The following is a 22,608-nucleotide window of genomic DNA, read 5'->3' on the forward strand; positions in this document are numbered from 1 at the left end:
TGCACTTCAAGCAGCCAGCACACCACACATTCCACACATGCAGACAGCGTTTTCGTTCCCTGTTATACTGGTCCAGTCTGTATCTATGTCCTGAAGAAATAGGGTTTCTTTTGGTATAACGTTATTCATTAAGATGGGCCAAGAGTGAGATGATTACCAACCATATAGCCTTCCCCACTCCACTTGTCACCCATCACAGGATCGCATACTGAAAGAGAAAGTTAAAATTGTTAATGCAGATGCAATAATGCCACCGTATAAGAACACATTTAAGTATGAAGAGCCAAGAGATCATAACCATGCCAGGCTCATTGAAAACCTCCATGGTAGTTACAATAAACTGTTTTGATCTTTGCTAAAACACACACACACACACACACACACACACACACACACACAAAACTTTGTACAGGATCCATAAAAGGATAGAAGGATTATAGGCTGTGAATCTGTCACTCATACATAGAGGGACCAAATGGTCAGGCAGCAGCAACTTGAACAGGCCCTCTTAGAACAGTTTGAAAGCGATGTTAACCTATATTGATTCCAGCAAACAAAGTCTTGTCTCATAGCTCCAGGATATCAGGCAAGACTTAAACAGCTAATGTAACGAAAGTTATTCAGTGACCTTTGAATCTGAATTCTCTCTAGCGAATGCTCCAGCACTCAGTTGCCTCTTTGAAATCAGAGCAGCTAAGTCAAGGCAGCAAGTTCCACTATAACATCAGAGGAGATCAGTCTCTTGTTGCCAGACAAAACACCCATGAGCTGTGAACTTGCTAATGCCCTTTTACTGTCACTACAGCGCTGCTAAAAGATTTCTCTGGTGTCCCAGCTGGTGACATCAAAACTAATTTACTCACAATAAATATCATGATCTATTTTTTATATACTATCAATGCCATAACCACTTTTGCCTTCCCTGAGCCTTTAGAGTTATGTTCAGGAGGGCCACCAATATCTTCCATCTGTGAGATCTCCCTAACTACATAATGTAAAGTGAATAATTTGTATATTAGAAACTTACCATATACCAAATTGGAGTTCTGTTGTTTTAGCTCTTGAACAATATCAACCACCATTGCAAGGAATGATTTGTCTCTTGTGTAGCCTTGAAGGGATAAGAGGGGAAATTAAGATTATGTTGGGAAAGTATTTTCCACACCCAATTTCTGTTCAGTGGCAGCAGCTCTATGAATTGGCCAGTACTGTAGTTGTCACTTCTATAAATTGGGGTGAGTTTGCTATATTAGAGTTTATCTGCCTGGACGTGCGGAAGGACACTTAAGCCAATCTTTTTTCATAGGTCTAAGAGATCAATGCAAAACACAAACCCAGAAACCACTATAAGCTTCCAAGCAGTTTTTCTGCTAACAAAATCATTCTCTTCCCTTGAGGAAAGACAACCAAATTTTCTGTCCAGGATGCAGATTGGCTGTAGTGGTTTTTACTTTCCTCCATGTGTGACTCAGTCACCACAAACTGAAGTGCCACAGGTCACATTTTGATCTTCATTTAGTTTTTCAGCTTTGCCAGTTCAAGTGCAGAGGATGGTAAATGTTATAAATGTATTCTTTATCAAGGGTAGAGCTACCCTACTTTTGCAAACACACACACATGTCAAATGGAACCCTCCCAACTTCTCCCCCCACAACCCCTCCATAAACCAGAGTGAGCTGGAGGAAGTAATCACATAATGTAGAGTTGGAATGGACCCCAAGGATCATCTAGTCCAATCCCCTGCAATGCTGCAGGAATCACAGCTAAAAAAATCCCTGACAGATGGCCGTTCAAGCTCTGTTCAAAACCTCCAAGGAAGCAGAGTCCACCACCTTTCATGATAGTCTGTTCCACAGTTGAACAGCTTTTACTGCCAGAAAGTTCCTCCTAATGCTTAGTTGGAATCTCCTTTCTTGTAATATGAATCCATTGGTTTGAGTTCTACCCTCTGGAGAAGCAGAAAACAAGCTTCCTCCATCTTCCATGTGACAGCCCTTCAGATATTTGAAGATGGCTATCATATCTCCTCTCAGTCTACTCTGCTCCAAGCTAAACATGTCCAACTCCCTCAACTGCCCCTTATATGGCTTAGCTTCCAGACCTTTTATTATCTCGGTCATCCTCCTCTGCACACATTCTAGCCAGAACCTTACATTTTTCCTACTGAAATATATTTTGTTAGTTTTGGCTAAGTTCTCCCATCTGCAAGCTGCAGCCACTCAAATCAAGCACCCACCCACAAGGGGCTTGTTGTGAGGCAAAGTGAATGGCACCTCAGAAATCCTGAATGAATACATAAATTTACTGTATAAGATGGCCGTGACTAGAATAGATGGTCTGCTATTCTGCAAAACCAAATGAAGCAAGAACTCCCCAGCCCCCGCCTCTGCTCTTCAACACTGTTGAGTTCTAGCGGGTCATTCAGATGAAATTCAGAGCAAACTTTGCCCTGCCTATATAGGAGTGACCCTTATACATTTTACTCAAGTTATTCATTAGTTTAGCAAGATTACTTTAGTGAATAATTTACATGTCTAGTCATCATTCCTTAGAGAGTTGAGAAATATGGCCTAGGTTATATCCATGCCATACATTTAAAGCACTCTTACACCACTTCATGGAGAATCCTGAAAATTGTAGTTTGTTGAGGGTGCTGGGAATGGTAGCTCTGTGAGGTCATAGCCCTTAACATACCAGAGCTCCCAGAATTCTTTGCGAGGAGCTATGCCTGTTAAAGTGGTGCAAATGTATGGTGTGGCAGTGACCTTAGTCTTAGGTCTAAACAAGACATAAGAAGAGACACTAGGGAGACCTGAGACAAAATGTATTGTGAGGGACAAGGGGCAGCTGCTGCTCTGTATGTTTTCAAACAACATATAGTAACCCCCCCCCCAAAAAAGCAGTATGATGCCACCACACTCTGAAACTCCCCATTCTCATCCCCTACCAGCCAATTATGTGAGACGGTGGCAAGGAGAAGGCCCGTGTGATAACATCACATGCCGCTGTTTTAATAGGCGTTATAAAGCAAAGAGGACAAAAACAGCAGCAACGCCATATCCCTTATAACAGTGACTTTAGTTCTTCAGTTCTTTAGTCACAATGTGTGATACTGAAAGTAGAGACCAAAGTCGCCACATGCAGTAGAAGCTGCTTAAAAAAATTATTTAGCAAGCTTGCCTGAACATGTAAACAAAGTTGCAGATAACTGCATTTAAATTTTGATTATTTTATTTGTATATTGTTTACAGCTGCTTTATGCATGCTGCTTAGAGATTCTATGATTAAATAGTTTATATATTTGTCAATCTAAATAGATAGATAGATAAATAAATAAATAAACTGTATTGCTCTTAGATATTAGACTAGCAATCCAAACTGGGTTCATTGGAATGTGTCTGTGTAGGGTGCCGCATCCTGGGCCAATATTTTCAGAAATTTTTTATTGTTCTCTCTTCCCAAACAGGGCCAAGACAATGAGCAAAAATAAAGATTAAAATTAGAGTTTTAACCTCTATAACCAGCAAGCACAATATATGAATGTCTGAAATGTGATTTGTTTCACTGGTGCCATACCCTCTTTCATCAAAGCTTCTTTTTCCCACTTACACACAACTCCCTGAAAATATAGTTCCTCACAACTTACACTTTCCTGAAAAGCTCTGAATATGGACACAGAGTAATACCTTAAAAATCAACTTTAAATGATATAGACTTTCCAGTCTTGGAATTACCTCAATTATTTCAAACTATACTTTGAAAAAAGCAACCCTGAGCCCAGATAGAAGCAGGATAAGAAATAAAATAAAAATAAGCAATAGTGCAGGTAGAAAAATAGTTTAGCTGGCCAGCTGTGGTTGGTAGAAGAAAGCAATTCTGTGAAGCTATTCTGTCATTTTGCACGTTAAGATTTTCCTCAGGGGGGAAATTAAAAAGGTCTTCAAAACAAATGGAATCTGTTTATGCTGAAAATTCATTGCCACATCAGTGCAATCTCATTCACTTTGTTATTAAATATCTCTTTTACCTCCAAGAACTCCATGGAAACCAGAGCAGGGGGAAATAAACTGTCAGTTGTGCAATACCCTTCATGGCAGAGTAGCCTTTATGGGCGATAATTCTGGACCTGTATCATTAAATTTCTCCGTTATCCCCGGCTTTGAAACCACCTCCCTTCTTGAGGAAGTTATATAAATCAATATGGCAATCAATTTCATCTAGCAAGTTTATAACAAGCCTATTCACTGCAGTAAGGAATACAGAAAATGAAATTAAAAACATATGCACTGTATGCATTGAGGTGAAACTATGTTATTAATAATAATCTGCAGAAATGTGAGCGAGGGTATTTTGCTGGATGCAAAGCTTTATATTACAAGCTTCCTGCTGAGGTTGCCTTTTAAAAATGCTTCTCCTAGAGAGGTAATGGAGACATAACACTGAGTTATCTCTTAACCACGTTTAAGAGATTGAGAGAAGGCCACCTAGGACCCCGTTTGCCTTAACAACAGCTATGGAATCATTTTACCCTCAGCCTACGTATTTCAGGTTCTTTAGTCGCCATGATAACACTCTCGCAAAAATTAAGAAGCTTACCTGTAAGTACATAATCGTAATGATTTACATTGTTCAGTTTCAGTCCTTCATATAGTTCATGAAGTTCATCTGAATTTAACACCTGCCCCTTCCAGTGATCATAACCTGAGCAAAGAAACAGACCAAATAAAGTTACAGGTTGGATGGGTTAAGTAAGACTACACCTGGTGGTGTATCCCTCTGGAACTGGTCTGTACCTTTTTCTCATTTAGATTGCGCTAACCCTTGCTATAATGTCTGTGTGGGGAATTATCTCAGGTTTGGAGAATTGTGCAGCAGGTGGTGGCAGGTAAATTGACAGCTTGAGGAATGGATACCCATGAACACCCAGCTGGTACTACACATATTGAGGTCTGCAGAGCTACCTTTAGACTGTGGCTACAAAGGTCATTTGCTCAAGACCTCTCCCCTGAGGGGATCCTTCATGGCCAGAGGATGTTCACACTAGGTATAGAATGTAATATAGACTGTGGGTGATTGGCAACCCAATCATTCCTGGTGATGAGGGGAGGAAGAGTGCTGCCTTCACTTTCTGATGGTGTCCACACTACTAGTCCACCTCTACTCACCCAAAGACCCATAGCAGGCTGCAGTGTTCAGAAAGCCCTGTGGGGTAGATGGAATCAGGTCATAGGTCATATCTGACCTACAAGACAAAGGTTCCCCATCTAATGACACATATTTACATCCAGGCCTTTGGGGAAAACTGACGTGTTTCAAGTCAGTTATATTTATATTGTCTATTGATGATTGGTTTATTGTTAATTTTGAATTCATGTTTGGTGTGTATTAGAGTGTTTTGTTAAATTAAATGTTACTGTTTTAATTCCATATACTGTAAACTGCCCTGGGATCTTAACTGATGAAGGGCAGTTTAAAAATGGAATATGCAAATAATAAATAAAGCAATGGCAGTTACAGCCTGAACACTGGAAACAGAGGGAATGATTGACTCCACAGCATCTCCAGCACAATAATCTCATTAAAACTGAAATTGTTGTGGCAGGTTTTGTAGAGGAATGAGTGAGAGCACTAAAACAAGATTAATCTAGTAATTTCTGACCCAATAAATGCATTTTCAAAAGGAAATAAATCAACATTAATAGTCCTGTTATTATTTTGTGAAAGCAACTGGGGTTTTCCAAATATAGAATTGGAGGAAAACCAATCACATTCCACAAGTGAAAGAACAAAAGGGTGTTCCTCAAGCCACCTGAGGCATGAAATCTACCATCTGGCTATATTAATTCCCCACATTAGCTTTGGTTAGGGAGTTCACCCACCTGCTTTCTCTGACCCCTTTTATAAACGTACGGTAATTGCATTTTGGCATCTGATGGTACAAAAGTTCAAAGATGAACAGAAGTGGTGCCAAGAACACTTTTGAATAAACTCTGAGAGGGAGGGAAATAGTCAAAGAGCATTCAAGGACACAGTGTCCCATTGTGACTGGCAGGAGGTACTGGGCAAGCAGTAAATGGGTCAGCATACTATAATATGTTATCCTTGGAAACGAAGGTTCAAATTTCCACTCTTGTTCCTCCAAAAAAAAAAGGGGGGGAGCATTTTCCTTAATTCTCCAACACAGTTCTGCAAATTTATTAGCCTTGTTCAAATCAGAACTGATACTGCAACAACAGGCATCGAGGATAGCTTTGCACATTACTTTAAACCTCTCTACTCTATGGTCTTCTTGGGGCTTGGGTGCTGAGCTCCTGATCTGTTGTTAACCAATAAATACAACCATCCTGCCTCCTGCTGCCTCCTGGTATTAGGGTAGACCCGTTGCAAGGTTCCTCACACAGGATGCTACAGAGCCAAAACCCACAGGAGGCCACAGAGAATGTCTGAGTTAGCATCAGCATTCTGCAGCACGCCTCAGTGGGAAATGTTTGGCTGGAAGCATGTGCTTAAGCCGTATTCAGGAGTGAGAATTCCTGTTGTGAGAAATCCTGTTTGGATCCCAGTCCAACTGCATCCCCGAATGTGAAATTAAACAATGCATCTGAGTTTACAACACACACCTGTTTTGCTTTTCAAGCATAGGAAGCAAACCAAATGAGTCCTTTATATGCATGCTAATAACAAGCCTGCCAAACTGTTAAGAGCAGGCCAGAAGCCTATCAGGGTCTATTTCCTCCCCCTTCCCCCAAAACATTTATATTCGTACACATGAGAGAGAGCGTGACAAACTGAAACTGTCTCCCCCTTTCCCCCCTTTCTTCTTCTTTTAAAAAAAGAGCATCTACGTAGGCTGTGTGACAAGCTCCTTTTATTCAAGCGTGAAGCACAATGTCGTTTGGAGGTGAGTCACTCACTCTAATCATACAGTAAATACTCCTCGCCAGGCAACTTAGCCAACAGAGCTCCCTCCGGGCTCCAGCTTAAAATGCTCTCTCTATATCAGGAGGATTAAAAGAAGGATATTCTTGAGCATCACAAATAGCATATCAACATCTTCCTTTTCGTTAATGTAAGGAACAGAGTGATTCAGAAAAAAACAAGTGTCCATCGGAAGATGTTTTAATATATGCTCCTTATCTCTCTCCTCCCTCCCTCGCCAATATCAGGAAGTCAAATTTTTTGAAGGAACCATGAAGTCTATGTATGGGCAGGTGCTTATAGTGACAGATGACAGTGTCAATTTGCCACTGGGTAGCCTCAGACAAATTACTACCAACCTTAGTACCTCTTAGCATTCTTGTGGGGATAAAAAAAAACTACCTCTACAGATGCTAGCCCATGCTCCTTGGAGGAGAACCAAGGAGGAAACATAATATATACACAAACAAACACTCTAAGCATTTGATTGTCAAATCCTTCATCACTGGAGAGATAAGGGGCTGTTGTTTCCAAAACTTTTAGAAGCAAAGTAGTTTCCCCTTAAAACATGTGTTTTTTTAATGGCCGCTGGAAAAGGAGGAAGAAAGATTTGACCCACTGTGTGAAGCAGCGGCAGAACGTGCTTTAATGGCACCTGGGGCACACACGCTGGGAGGGCGGGGATCGGAGGGTGAAAGGAGCACACCGCACGCCAGCCCAGCCTTCGCTGCCAACACTGCCACAGCAACACCAGACCCAAGCTCCTTTGCAAGGCTGGAATGATCAGACTCAGATGAAAATCTGATGCAAGAGTCTGTTCTTTATGCTCCTTTGATATCGCATAAAGCTGGATCCTCTCAATACCAACAAATAAAGAGAGGTAACACAATCCTAACCTTGCCTAGGGGACCATCAGAGCAGTAGAGCCACCACCACATCCGAAGCCTTGTTGGCTCTTGTTGGTCTGGGTGGAAGGTGAGAGGCGGTTTCCTTGTTGTTGTTGTTGTTGTTGTTGTTGATGTTGTTGTTTTGCAGCACCAATTCCAGGCTGGCACAACAGAGAAGATCCATCTGACAATGGACCAGCATAGGAATCAGTGGATTTCTGTTCGAGTCCAGCTCTATCCCTGAAATGCCCTGTTTGGGGGCCTGACGCTGACTACTGTTAAAACACCAGCTGTAACCACCCATCCATTCAGGTCTCCACAGCAGCAAGAGAGAGACCAGCACAGAGACCAAATCTAATCCCTCCTCAAGTCATCAACATTGGGCCGTTGGGAATGGTCCCTGAGTGTTCTGTATTCTTAACATTTATTTACGATTATACATAAGAATGCCAGAGGAACCTGCTTGACCGGGTCAGAGGCCCATCTAATCCAACAACATGCTCTCACAGTAGATTTCATATGTGCCTACAGTAGGTTTGGGGAACCTTTGGTCCTCCAGATGTTGCAGAATTACATCCCAGCGAGAATGGCCACTAGCCAGGGATGATGGGAGTCACAGTTTTCAATATCTGGCAGGTCAAAAGCTTCCTTATCTGGCCTCTAGGAAGTAGGCCCTGAGACCAGCAGCACTTTCTCCACCTACAATTTCCAACAATGGTATTCAGACATGCTGTCACCCTCTTTACAATCATCCAAGTTAGTGGCCATCACTACCTCTTGTGAGAGAGAATTCCATAACACTTTCTTTTGTCTGCCCTGAATCTTCCAACATTTCTACTTCTAGCATTATTAGATATGGAGAAAACCTTTTTGCTATCCACTTTCTCCACACCATGTCTAATCCTATACAACTCTCTCATGTCCCACCCCCGCCTTATTCATATTTTTTTCTAAACTAAAAAGTCCCAAATTCTGTAATCTTCAGTCCAACCCCTTAATCATTTTAGTTGCCTTTTAATGCACCATTTCCTGCTCCACAATAGGTGTTTTGAGGTGAGGCAACCAGCACTGTACACAGTATTCCAAGTGTAATCACACCTTAGATTTGTATAATGGCATTATGATGTTGGCTTATTTTCATTTCCTGTCCTAATGATCCCTTGCATGGACCCCTAGCAGCTGCCACACTTGGTCAACATCTTCACTGAGCTATTCACTTTGACCCAAAGTTCTTATTCCTGGTGAGTCACCACAAGTTCAGATTCCATGCATGTACAGTGGTGCCCTGCAAGACGAAATTAATTCGTTCCGCAAGTTTTGTCATCTAGCGAATTTTTCGTCTTGCGAATCACGAAATCCCATAGGAATGCATTGAAAATCAATTAATGCGTTCCTATGGTCAAAAAAAGTCCAAACAAAGCCAAATTTGGTACAACAACAGTTTATTAACTACTCTTTAAAGTCACACATACTGTAAAGAGCAGTTCAAAAATTGAAGGAAAAATAAATTAACTTTATAAACAAAACATGTCTTTGTTTTTAGACAAAGGAAACAAAGTCGCGAGACGTTTTCGTCTTGCGAAACAAGCCCATAGGGAAATTCGTCTTGCGAGGCAAATCGAAAATGGAAAAACCTTTCGTCTAGCGAGTTTTTTGACTTGCGAGGCATTCGTCTTGCGAGGTACCACTGTATATGTTAAAATTAAGATTCCCCCCCCCAACAATGTGTATCTCTTTACACTTGCTTACCACTGAATTGCATTTGCCATTTTATCACCCACTGACTCAGTTCTGAGAGATCCTTTTGGAGCTCTTTGTAATCACTTTTAACTACCCTGAACAATTTGGTACCATCAGCAAACTTGGCTACCTCTCTGTTCATCTCCAACTCTAAATGATCAAGTTAAAAAGCACAGGTCCCAATACTGATCCTTGGGAGACTCCACTTTCTGCATCCCTTCATTGGGAAAATCCATCCCCTTTTCCATAAACTAAAAGCATCTCAAGAGAATAGATATATGTATATACTTACCTGTATGATTTGAAAACTGGACAGAGTTCACAGTATCTATTTCAAAGCCCAAAACCTGCAAAAAACCAAATAATACTTATAAACAAAATTCCTCCTTATTCTAGGGCAGCAACATATTTCTGTGGCCCACTATGCATTTAAGTACAGTATGTTGATTACTAAAAGCTGGGTAATTAAGCAAACCCATAAACAATAAAAGGCTTCTGCTGGAAGTCTCCCTTCTTCTGCCAACACACGCAGTTGAAAGATACTGATAAATAAACTAAAATAGAAGGTAAACAGGGCAAACCTGTAAAGACAATATTACAGCAATTATAAGGACAGGAAGAGAAAAAGGTAGAAAATATGAATGTGCAGTTCTCAGCATCCCAAGGGCCTAAAAGGGGAAACTCTTGGAGGATGAGGGAAGGTTGTTTACAGAAACATTACTATTTTGTAAGAGTGCAAAATCTAATAAACAGCATTCCTTTGCAGTGACTATATTTGATATTGCACAGAATTATGACGCAACATGCAAAAAAACCCCTCTCCGAAAACAGCCAAGCCTGGGAGGGAGGAGCGGGTGAGATGGATATGTGTATGGTGTTGTAGCAAAGAGGTAAATGACTCTTTGCAGTAGCAATAGAGATAACAGTAAATACCGTATATATTTATCTGATATTTCAAGGCATGCTACATTTCCATCCATTGCTTAAGTCTTAGGCTGCAAATATGATGGAAACATCTGACATTTAATATATTTGCTCTCAAACCTCTCTTGGTAGGAATAAAATAGTCTTCAAAATAAAAGCTACTATATACAGCAGAGTGAGTCACAGGGAGACAATAGTAATAGTGCAGAAATCGTGTATGATCCATTTTCAAGCAATTTGCTGGCAGTTTAATTGAAGCTTTGCTAGTCACGCAGTACACTGGGGGACATTGTGTCTTCCTTGACATGACAGGGTAGCCCCTTCACGTAAATTTAAGCCACATAACTAGGCTATGCCATACTAAAGTAAGGCTCATATCAGATTCACTTACAAAATATCAGCAGATTGCAGTATCTTTTTTTCTGTGGCCTAGGGAAGTGTACAGATTGGATGAATCTGCACCAACCACTGATAAAGCTGGCTTCTTGGTTCTTTGCAACCACAGCTGCATTAACTTTAAAATATAGGGACGGCAGTTTATTAAGAGCCCTCATGCCACTCCAATAATTTGCTCTCACACAGGCAGCTGTGTGAATCTGGCTGCCCAAGATATCCATGCACACATATCCTGACATCATCTATAGTAAGGTATATAGCCCCCTGGATACTTCCCAGCAAAGGAAAACAAATGTGAACTGCTATTACTGCAGGAAAACACAGAACCATAGAGCTGGAAGAGATTTGTTTGTGTACTGGCCACAACAGTCTTCAAAATGTGACTATTGCAATGCATTTCACGTCTGAAGACTACACTGGTATAGAACAAGGCAGCTAATTGGTACTAGCCACAGGGAACATCTCACCAGTGTTAAAATAGCTCCACTGGCGTCCTATTTGTTTGCAACCAATATGAAAGTGCTGATTTGATAACCTCTAAGAGACCGTTATAGCTTGGGACCTGGATATCTGAAGGACCACCTATTCCCATACAAACTTTAAATTGATAGGTAGGTAGATAATATTTATTAACACTTAATAAAAAATACTGGTAGGTTGAGACAAAATGGCACTTGGAGAAAGGCTGTTTTTGAGCTCTGTGGTTTATTGTATCTTATTTTAAAGTTTATTTGTTTTAATAAACAAATAAACACAAGGGGAGCTACAGCCCAAAAGTATCTGGAGTGCAGCATGCTGGCACCTGTGATCTAGGATAAAATCAATCACACTTAACATTAATTGTGACATATCTGGACTTTTACTAGATCAGGGCCCAAGTTAGTACAGCTTTCCTAACTGATTGTTTTTAAAAATGCAGTATTAAAAGTTACTGGTGTTAACATTTTTTAAGCTCCTTGTGTGACCAACCTTAGTATAGCTCCTTTACTAGTGAAATCTCATTGTGAGCAATTAGAATAATGTAAGTCAGCTGAAAGCCTGAGTGGAATAAGCAAGCACTTATGAAACTGGATCCATATGGTCATTTCACACAGTTTAATTGAAGAAGAAAGAATTCAAGCTGGTAACCATTTGTCACGGTTCACTAAAGCAAGCAGTAGCTATAGTTATTGCCTGATAAATGCAGTGAAGGCCACCTCAAAATCACCACTGATTGCCTCATAGACCGTTGCGATGTGATGAATGCCCTTTAGCCAGGTACTGAATATTTCACTTGTCACTTACACATGCACTCAAAACTTTATGCACTTTTGAAGTCTATGTGCTCCATATGGTATAGGAAGATGTGTGTGTTTTATATAATTCCATGCAAGCTTTCTTTCTTCAAGGACCATTTGAAATTCAACCAATATGTGTCTGTCTGTCTGTCTGTCTGTCTGTCTGTCTGTCTCTCTATCTCTTCAACTTAAGAACAGCGGAGACAAAGAAAGTGAAAGTGCTGAGGAAATAACTGCAGAGCCAAAATAATAAAGAACTCTAAAAGATAAAACATTTCCATAGTAGCTCCTTAAAATTCTAACTCCATCTTAAAGACAAGCTGGCCACCACCAAAGGGGGGGGGGACACCACTCTACTTTGCAGTGAATTATTGCTTTGATTAAATAGTCATTAGAAACAAGAAGAATGCATTACTGCGATTCCTAATAGATACAGATAGCCAAACAAGTAAGCCACAGCGTTTACTGGTTGTACAACAGCAGGTTTAAATTGCCTCGTATATCAGTGTCTGAATGCAATCCAAAAGGTTTGTAACTATAGAGAAAGCCTATACACAAGCCCAAGTCTATACAAGCCAGGATCCATCTCCACTACCCATCTCATGAGTACAGGGGTAATGCATCTCATTTCGCCGCCTGAGGCAAAACCGGAAGTGCCACCCTGCTGCCGCCGCCACTACCACCATACCTGCTGCTGCTGCCACTGCCTACACTCCCTGCTTTGCTGCCATGTGCCCTGCTGCACTGGTCACTGGCAGAGAAGAGTTGCCGCCATCAGTGCCCTGCAATCCTTGGATGAAGGGTGGTATAAAAATTTAATAAATAAATAAAACATTTTGGCCTAGTCCCCTTTCATATTCCCAATTCTAATAACTGAACATATGAACTCAGCTTATACAGAGTCAAAACATTAGTCCATCTAGCTCAGTATTGTTTACAATGACTGTGAGTAGCATTCCAAGGTTTCAAACGGGAGTTTCTCCCAGCCATGTCAGGGACTGAATCTGGGATCTTTTGCTTGTAAAACATGTAACATTTTACTAAGCAACAGCTTTTCCGTAGTAGAACTTGTATGGAGGGGAGAAGAGAATGGCTGATTGGAAGACTGGGAAGGTAATCAGATCTGCTTTTGATGGGGAGCCCTGAGCAAAAGGAATTATTTTCTTCATTTCAAAATTATTGTTACAAGCCACCTATTCTGACATCCACCCTGTGTAATAACTGGATAATACTATCATACTACCAAGCATGGGTTTATTGTGGTCTGTTTCTGATAGCTGGAGGTTTTAGTTTTCCCAACAGGACTCATGTGACTAGATCACATATCTTTTGACAGAATTGTTCAGAAAATTACATACCCATTTTTAAACATTCATCCATCTCAGCAATGAGTAAACATGTGCTAATCTGAGTACCTAGTCTGATGACTGCAGACCACACAGGGCCAAGATGAGCAATGTCTGCAACACATTCAAATACTGCAAGCAACAATGCACACTACAAGCCAGCTACCACCAGCCTTTAATAGCATCATTAGATGCAACTAGTCACTTCTATGCCCGAAACAAGCTCCCAATTTTCCATCTCTTCACCAAACAAAATAAAAAAATTCCTTCCAGTAGCACCTTAAAGACCAACTAAGTTAGTTCTTGGTATGAGCTTTCGTGTGCATGCACACTTCTTCAGATACACTGAAACAGAAGTTGCCAGATCCTTCTATATAGTGAGAAGGTGGGGAGGGGTATTACTCAGAAGGGTGGTGGGAATGGGAGATTGGCAGATAGCTGAGATGAGCCTGTTGACGACTCTTAACGACTGTAATAGGTCTTACAGGAAAAGGCAAGGGGTGAGAAGGTGAAAAATGGCTTAGTCATGTATAATGAGATAAGAATCCAATGTCTTTGTTCAGACCAGGTCTCTCCATGGTTTTAAGTTTGGTAATGAGTTGCAATTCAGCAGCTTCTCTTTCCAGTCTATTTCTGAAATTCCTTTGTAGTAAAACAGCTACTTTGAGATCTTGTATAGAATGTCCTGGGAGATTGAAGTGTTCTCCTACTGGTTTCTCTGTTTTGTGATTCACCAAACAAAGTTAAAGAGGAATATCTTAAACTTTGGAAGGATGGAACAAAATAAAAAACTTCCTTCCAGTAGCATTTTAGAGACCAACTAAGAATCAGCTGAAAAGTTATGGCACAAAAAAACCAAAAACAAAATAGAGCCACATGAAAAACTGTTTGCCAAATCAAAGTAATACCACAGTTTGTTTTAATCCACAGCATGCTTTAATCTCAGTTCCTCCGTCCCCTGATGGAAGTGGCAAGCTGCAAGGCAGAGTGGCACTTAATTGCATGTCAACTGCATTGCAGGATCGTGACACAGCATAGCTCCTCTACTGGAACATTCCAAAGTTCTCAAAGTGTTCCAATACACGTCACCAAATTAGGAACAGTATTTAAGAGAGTGCATCTGAACAAATACGCCTGTCTTCAGTTTATCAGGATAGCAGCTTAGTTGTTAATTTCCAGACAGAAACTACAAAATACAATTAGACGGCTTTGTGCAAGGCAGTTTTACATAAATCATTGGCGTTCCAAGTGTTGTCCTGCAGGCAAGGTTTTTCTTTAGAAGCCCAAAATTTTATAGTAAATCACTCAAACCATTTGAAAGTTATTGTGCTTTAAAAGCAACAATGGTTTCAGATACAGGAGATTTCTTTCTTTCTTATTAAGTTGCGCATCTCAATATGTGAACTTTTTTCTTCTTCAGATTAAGCAGCTGTCAAGTAGGATTAACAATGCATTCTGAGATTACTGAGTCTCATATCTTCAGCCAGAACTTTTTCTTCTGTATACTCTCCCCCGCCCCCAGCTTTGGTTGCCACCTCCCCTCCCCCACGCCACAGCAGCCTTTCTTTCGGCTGCAGCAGAATGGCAGAATTTGCTGAAACTGTCTGTGTAGAATTTTGTTACTATTGGCCAGGCATACGCAAACTCGGCCCTCCAGGTGTTTTGAGACTTCAATTCCCATCATCCCTGATCACTGGTCCTATTAGCTAGGGATGATGGGAGTTGTAGTCCCCAAACATCTGGAGGCCCGAGTTTGCCTATGCCTGACCTAGAACATACCTAGCTAGATCAAACTTGCATGGTGCTTTCTAAAGGATAAAACATATTGCTTTGAATTCAAATCCAAAACAAAAAGAAAACACCATTAATTCATTCTCTATGCTGACTTTATTTTAACCAAATGAAGTCACTGAAATAATTGTTATTTTTGTCATTGTTGTAACTAGTCTAATCACTCCTGCATTCAAATTAAACACTCACATGCCATTTTTTTCTTCCTTTAAATCTACAACAATTTTAATTACAAGCTGATTGTGGTACAAGTCAAGTAGTGTTACGTCCAACAGAAATTGAGGGAAAGTAAAAAAAGAACGTATTGTGATTTTCACAGCTGTTTTACAAAGATCCTCCACTCTAAACAAGAAAAAAACTATAAACTGAACACAAGAAGAAAGACACCTGGATCAAATTCAAGGAGGTTGTGCAAGATCAATGGAGGGCAGAATTTGGCTAGCAAATACATGTGCTGTGCCATCAAAGAGAAACTCATTCAGAGAAGATGCACAAGCTGTATTTAAATGCTGCAGTGTAAATGTAAAACACTTTGTGTATCTGCTTATCTACTATTAAGATAGATTGAGGTGGCCACTTTAGACCACTGAATTTAGGTATCAAGGGTTCTATGAACATTGGGCTGGCCCTGCAGTAGATCAAAACATATGCCAAGTTCTGGGAAAAGTTGGGATTGAGTTTGTGAGGGGTCTCTGATTAGCATATATATATATTTGTGGGGGGCATGACTCATTCTGGGAAATTCTAGCCTAAGGGAGGGAGAGAATTACTATTAAAAATATTGCTTAAAAGAAATACATTTACAATACTCAAAAGCTATGTTAGAAAACTACCTTTATTTATCTTAGATCATTCAAAATATCACAAAATAGTGTGCAAGCTTTCAGAATCTCTACTATTCTCCTCTTTTGAATTCTCAAAAAAAAAAAAAAAAAGCAAGCTTGCTGCTACCTCAATATTATGATTTTTTCCTATAGGTCAACATGACTGCTGTTACGTTTTGTAAAACTGAGTTCCCCTCAGATAAAGCTGCTGCAGCGTAATCTCAGAGTAGAACATAATGGCCAGCATAGGTCAACCAATCATAAATTGGTCCTACTCAATTTGTATCTCTTGTTCTCTTATTATTTAGCACAGCACATCAAGCTTATATAATGGGACGACATAGTTTAGCTGTATTTGAAAGAAATGAATACAGTGAGGTACCAAAATCTCATTAAGATTTTGGAGATATATTCCTGGGGCAATAATGCAATACAGTGGGTAGGCAATTGACTTAAAGATAAGGAACAATAATGCATCACCCTGGCAAGAGGCACTGAGTTAGCTATTTCAGGGTGTAAGAGTGGAAACAATGCTGATTCATGTATTCTATTATGACCCTGAAGAGGTCATGATTGTCCAAAGTAGGAGTTCACATTTAACTCTCAACAGTTTTACTTTATGCAATTTTGAGAATTTATAAAACCAGCAGCAAATGATGACTATTGTGTATAAATCTATGGCTTGTCATGAAAACAGAAAATAAACTCTTGTAGTTAATGTGGACCAATAAAGTCAATGACCAGTCTCCAACAAACTGTACAGTTAGTTCCATGAGCCCAAGGAAGGGCTCAGACTTGTTCTTCTTTAACAGTGTGTTCCCCCACTCCCAGAAGATACATGGCAAATAGCTTTTAAAATGAAGAGACCTTTACAAACTGTGCTTAGCCTGTGTGTCTGCTGTTCAAAGAACAAAGGGTCCAAGTTCTCAGTCTTATGCTCCCAAGCATTGGAACTCAAGACGTCAATCATTTAGCTGCACTGTCAACTGCAATATTCTAGCAAACGTTAATGAAACTCTTGGGGAAAGTATGCAGAATTCCTGCACCCCCTTTTCAAAGTATGTCTAAGAGACCTGCCTTTGTACCTTCAGGACCAAATATTTGAACCTAGACCAAACCGTGCAGCTTCAAAATTCATGCAATGAGAAAGGGACCAGGAAGCCCTCTGGTGAGAGCCAACTGACTCATCTTGCTGCTAAGCCACAGAGGTGTGAAGGAGGACCTGCTGGCACTCTGCTTCAGGGCATGGAAACAGAGCTTGGTGCAGCACTTTTGATCCCTCCCTTCTCAGTGACTCTTAGGGGGGGGAGGTTGAGAATCCAAATTCTGTTGATTTTTTGTGTGGAAAAAATACATATACATGTTACAAGAATTGTAAGGTCTCAAAGATAGAATATTCATAAATGCACACATATCTAAATATATAAACCACGTGTCTGAAATAGTATGGGAGAGCAATCCTGAAGCCATTTTGACTCTCCCAAGGACCTCAAATATTCCTCTGCAGTAAGAGAGGCAAATGGGGAAAGCCTTCCCATTGTCTTTTTGCTTGCAAATCCTGTCTTTAAGGGTGCATTTGTGTATGAATAGGGTGAGCCTGTGACCTGGATTCAGGAACTAAAGTATTAACCATCACAAAAGAATGGCCAGACTGCCCAGGTAATGCAATCAGTGACCATTATCAGATATACTGGCAGACAGGATTTCTCTGTAGACTGCCTCCTTCTGTGATAAAATAAAAAAAATTCCTTCCAGTAGCACCTTAAAGACCAACTAAGTTAGTTCTTGGTATGAGCACACTTCTTCAGATACACAGATATCCTTCTGTGATGTATGTATGATGTTTTGTGGGGGCTACAGGGTGGGCAATTTTAGGAGTCTTTATAAGGGCTCAGGATTCTCCTTCCCTCCCTCCTCCATGTGGTGAGTGGAGATCCTGTTGCAACAGTTTATTTTCCTTTTCCTTTAATAAAGATCAGGCTTACTAGCCACTTTGCTTCTCAATATACCGTACCTTTCCGTGTGTAAGTAGGTTTTTTAAAACCAAAAAATAGGTTTAAAATTGGGGCTCATCTTATACACGGGTAGTGATGAGGGGTGTTTTCTTAATTTGGAGTCCCCCAAAATAAGGGGCGTCTTTTGAGACTTCCGGTCGGTGCCAGCGCTTAATGGCGGTCCTAGCTCCGAGCTCCGGAGAAGGACTGCTTCGCAAGTTCGGGTCTTACCCGCTACGGCAAGCGGGGGACCCCTAAAATCCCAGGCGCTGAAGCCTGAGAACAAGGAGACTCGGTGGGCACCTTTGCGCCCCCCGGTACCGTGAAAGAGCCTTTTTAAAGGCTACGGATCGACATCGGGAGTGAGCGCGGTGCTGAGAGTCGCTACCCAGTCTGCGAAGTGAAGCCGCGTCGCCATAAGCGGAGAGCGCCGATTCCTTCCTGAAAAGAAAATTTGGACTGATTCCCCGTGAGTAAGAGCTGAAAAATAACCGGGACTCTTTGAATTTTAAAAATTGGGCTAAAAACGGGGGAGATTTAAACAAAGGAAGTCTGCCTCCCCCCGACTGTATGAAAGCGAAAGCAACGGAGCTCTAAACCTGCATCCGTTTAAACCCGCTCTTTGATCAGCTAAACCGGACATTTAAACCTTTGATCTCCCCTCTAGCAAGCAGGGCAGAGGGGAGGTGAATCTGACTAATAACTGCATGATTTATTTGGGGGAAAAAACCTCTGCTGTCTCATCTATTTGAAAGTACGAAACGGTCTGCCTTTTCAGTACACTGAACTGACTTTTTCCTGTGAAGCGATACTTTGATACAAAGTTTCCACAGTGCCTGACTACTGTATATTATAAGAAGAAACAGTATAAATTGGGCAACTGTGGCAATTTGAAGTTATAAGCATTTAGCAACATTGACTTTGACTGTGTTAATTTCCTTTTTTCTTACTCCTTGGACTGTCTCCTTTGTTTTTGTATTTGGAAATTTTGCTCTATGGCCATTTTGATTTGCTCCCTCTAGAGGATAAAGTAAAGCTCGGCACGGCTTAAGACAGTGGAATTTTCCAAGGGAGAATAAATCCCGTGGGAATTGACCTTGACATGAGTGGCCCACAAGAAGAGATAGTCACAAGAGCCAAGATCAAGCAACAACAACAACAACAACAGTTGCAGCTGCAACAGGCAAAGAAAAGAGGCTCAATCTCAGGCGCAACAGCTGGATCAGCAGGAACAACAGGTCAAGACAAAGGAGCAGCCGTTTCTATGGAAGCTGTGACAGAGGCCCTGCTCAAGATAAACCAAACTCTGGAGTCTTTGACAAAACAGACTTCAGAGAACACACAAAAATTAACAGAAATATCAGCAAGATTAAACCAGAATACAGAATCTATAAATAAATTGGTAGAGGAAAACGCCACCACGCGCCAAATTGCCGAAGAGGCCAAAGCCACTGCTGGAGAGACACAGGAGAAATTAGAGCCGCTTGCCAAGAAGGTCTATGAGCATGATGCAACTTTGGCCTTGTGGGAGTTACAGAGGAAAGAGAGAAACTTAAAATTAAGACTGATTCCGGAGAATGAAAGAGACAGCCTTGTGGAATATTTGACACGGGAGTTTGCGGATTGCTGGGACCTTGAGGAAGACGAATTCAAAATTACGACTGCCTTTAGACTGGGGAAAAAGCAAGACAGAAAGACACCGAGAGATTGTCTGATTACACTCAGATCCAAGGAGGAAAGAGACAAAATACTAGGATTACACTTTGAAAAGGCCTTGCAAATTGGAAATTCAGCTGTACAGATCTTTAAAGACATCCCAAAATACATTTTGGATTTAAGAAACTCCTACAAGGACTTGGTTCTCTTGCTAAAGAAGAATTCTATTCGCTTCAGGTGGGAGTTCCCACAAGGACTGTCATTCGACTACAAGGCAAAGAAAGTGAAAATAAAGACAATTCAAGATAAAGACAAATTTTTGGCAAGATACCAGGAGGACTTACAGAAGGGGACTGTGGACGCACTTGCAGAACAGAGGAGAGCACTGGATATCCTGAATCTCTCGTTTGGACAAAAACCACCACCATCAGAAGAAGAGCAACAACTTGGAGCTGTTGGAGGAGCCTTAGGAAAATAACAAGATGGCTCTGCAATTCCTTAGTTGGAATTGTAATGGGCTCAATGGGCCTTTGAAGAGAAGACAAGTATTTCATATATTGAATAGAGAACAATTGGACTTGATATGCTTACAAGAAACTCACATAACCAGAGCCCACAGGAGATTACTTTCAAACAAAAGGCTAGGACAAGAATTTATCTCATCAGACAAAGTTAAGAAGAGAGGAGTTGTAATATATGTGAAGGAGAAATGGGCTCCAAAAATGATATTTAAAGATGAACAAGGGAGATATCTGGCTGTGGAGATACAAGTACAAGGAGAAAAATTCTTAGTTGTTGGAATTTATGCACCAAATGAAGGCAAATCCGACTTCTTTAAGAGACTTCATGAAACTTTGATGGATTATCTGGATTACAATATGATAATTATGGGAGACATGAATGGCGTGGTCTCCACCAATATGGATAAGGCACAAAGACTTACAGTCACCAAAGAAGGGAGACTCCCTAAGACTTTTTTCGAAATGACTGAAAACATGGACTTGATAGATATTTGGAGAACAAGGAATCCTCTGGAGAGAGAGGGAACCTTTTTCTCCCAAGCAATGATGACCTGGACCAGAATCGATCAAATCTGGGTTACTAGTGGAATGGCTCCAAAGATTAAGAAAGTGGAAATCTGCCCAAAAACTTGCTCCGACCATAACGCCGTGAAGATGGAGATGAAACTCACAACAACTGGTCAATTTAGATGGAGAATGAATGACACCCTCTTTCGAGATAAGGAGATTCTCACGAAGGCCCAAAAGACCCTAAAAGACTATTTTGAAATAAATTTGAGGACCGACGTGGAGAAAAGAGTGATCTGGGACGCAAGTAAAGCGGTGATGAGAGGATTTTTGATTCAACAAAACTCAATAAAGAGGAAAAAACAAAATGAGAAAAAAGAGAAGATTCTGGAAATGATAAAGGAAGGAGAGAGGAAATTAAGAACAAAACCAAAGTCTCAGGACATTTTAAGAGAGATCAAATTATATCAAACACAATATATGGAATTGATGAACCAAGAGATTGAATGGAAGATAAGGCAAATGAAGCAAAAGACTTTTGAATCAGCAAATAAATGTGGCAAACTTTTGGCATGGCAACTGAAGAAAAGGCAGAAACTAAATACAGTTACAAGCCTAGAGGTGGATGGAAAGAACATATCCAAACCCAATGAAATCAGAAATTGCTTTTTAAGTTATTTTAAAAAACTCTACACCCAAGGCCCGCAAAATGAAGAAGATATAGACAAATTCCTCGGAAAATATGGACTACAAAACATCTCTCATCAAAGTAAGATGGATTTGAACCAGAGAATCTCAGAACAAGAGGTAGAGGCTGCCATTCAGAATATGCAACTGGGCAAATCTCCGGGACCAGATGGACTGACTTCCAGATACTACAAATCGCTGAAGGAATGGTTGACTCAACCACTAAGAGAAGTTTGTAATGAGATCCTTGAGGGAAAAAAGGCACCTGAATCGTGGAAAGAGGCATATATTTCACTCATACCAAAGTCAGAGACTGAAAAGACCCAACTTAAGAACTACCGCCCAATATCTCTGCTTAATGTGGACTACAAAATTTTTGCAGACATTTTGGCAAAAAGATTTAAAAGAGTCTTGATGGAGAAGATTCATAAAGACCAAGCAGGCTTTCTCCCTAAAAGACATCTAGCAGACAATGTAAGGAATGTAATAGATATTTTGGAAAAGCTAGAGGTGAATATAAACACTAAAGCAGTATTGATCTTTGTGGATGCGGAGAAAGCCTTTGACAATATTTCTTGGAGTTTTATGAGGAAGAATCTTCATGGGATGGGGGTAGGTCAGGGTTTTGAGAATGGTATGGCTGCAATATATTCTGAACAAAAAGCCAAACTGATTGTAAACAATGTTGTGACTGAGGAACTTAAGATAGAAAAAGGAACACGACAGGGGTGCCCGATTTCCCCATTACTTTTTATTTCAGTTCTGGAGGTGTTGCTGAATATGATAAGAAATGACCAGCAGGTCAAAGGTGTGCAGGTCGGAGCTAAACATTATAAGTTAAGAGCGTTCGCAGATGACCTAGTATTGACTTTGCAAGAGCCAAACACTAGTACGAAAAAGGTTTTAGAAATAATACAACAGTTTGGTCAGGTAGCTGGATTTAAGTTGAACAAGCAAAAAACCAAAGTTTTAGGGAAAAACCTAACAGATACGGAAAAGGAGAAATTTCAAGAGGAAACAGGTTTGACTGTGGTCAAGAAGGTCAAATACCTAGGGGTTTATTTAACATCTAAGAATCAGAATTTGTATAAGGACAACTATGAAAAATGTTGGTCAGAAATTAAAAAAGATTTAGAAATA

General features: G+C 40.5%; 1 protein-coding gene across 1 annotated transcript in view; it reads right to left on the bottom strand.

Moving 5' to 3' along the window:
* Positions 1 to 22,608, bottom strand: part of PDXK (pyridoxal kinase) — a 52,756-nt gene that overhangs the window by 18,425 nt on the left and 11,723 nt on the right. The window contains exons 2-5 of the mRNA XM_083498473.1: positions 9,838 to 9,892; positions 4,597 to 4,701; positions 1,028 to 1,111; positions 162 to 208 (exon numbers count right to left, since the gene is read on the bottom strand). Of these exons, the coding sequence (XP_083354599.1) occupies positions 162 to 208; positions 1,028 to 1,111; positions 4,597 to 4,701; positions 9,838 to 9,892 (291 nt within the window). The remainder of the gene's footprint in view (positions 1 to 161; positions 209 to 1,027; positions 1,112 to 4,596; positions 4,702 to 9,837; positions 9,893 to 22,608) is intronic.

The sequence above is a fragment of the Podarcis liolepis genome (genome assembly GCF_965112155.1).
Source record: "Podarcis liolepis genome assembly, chromosome: 4".
Lineage (NCBI taxonomy): Eukaryota > Metazoa > Chordata > Lepidosauria > Squamata > Lacertidae > Podarcis > Podarcis liolepis.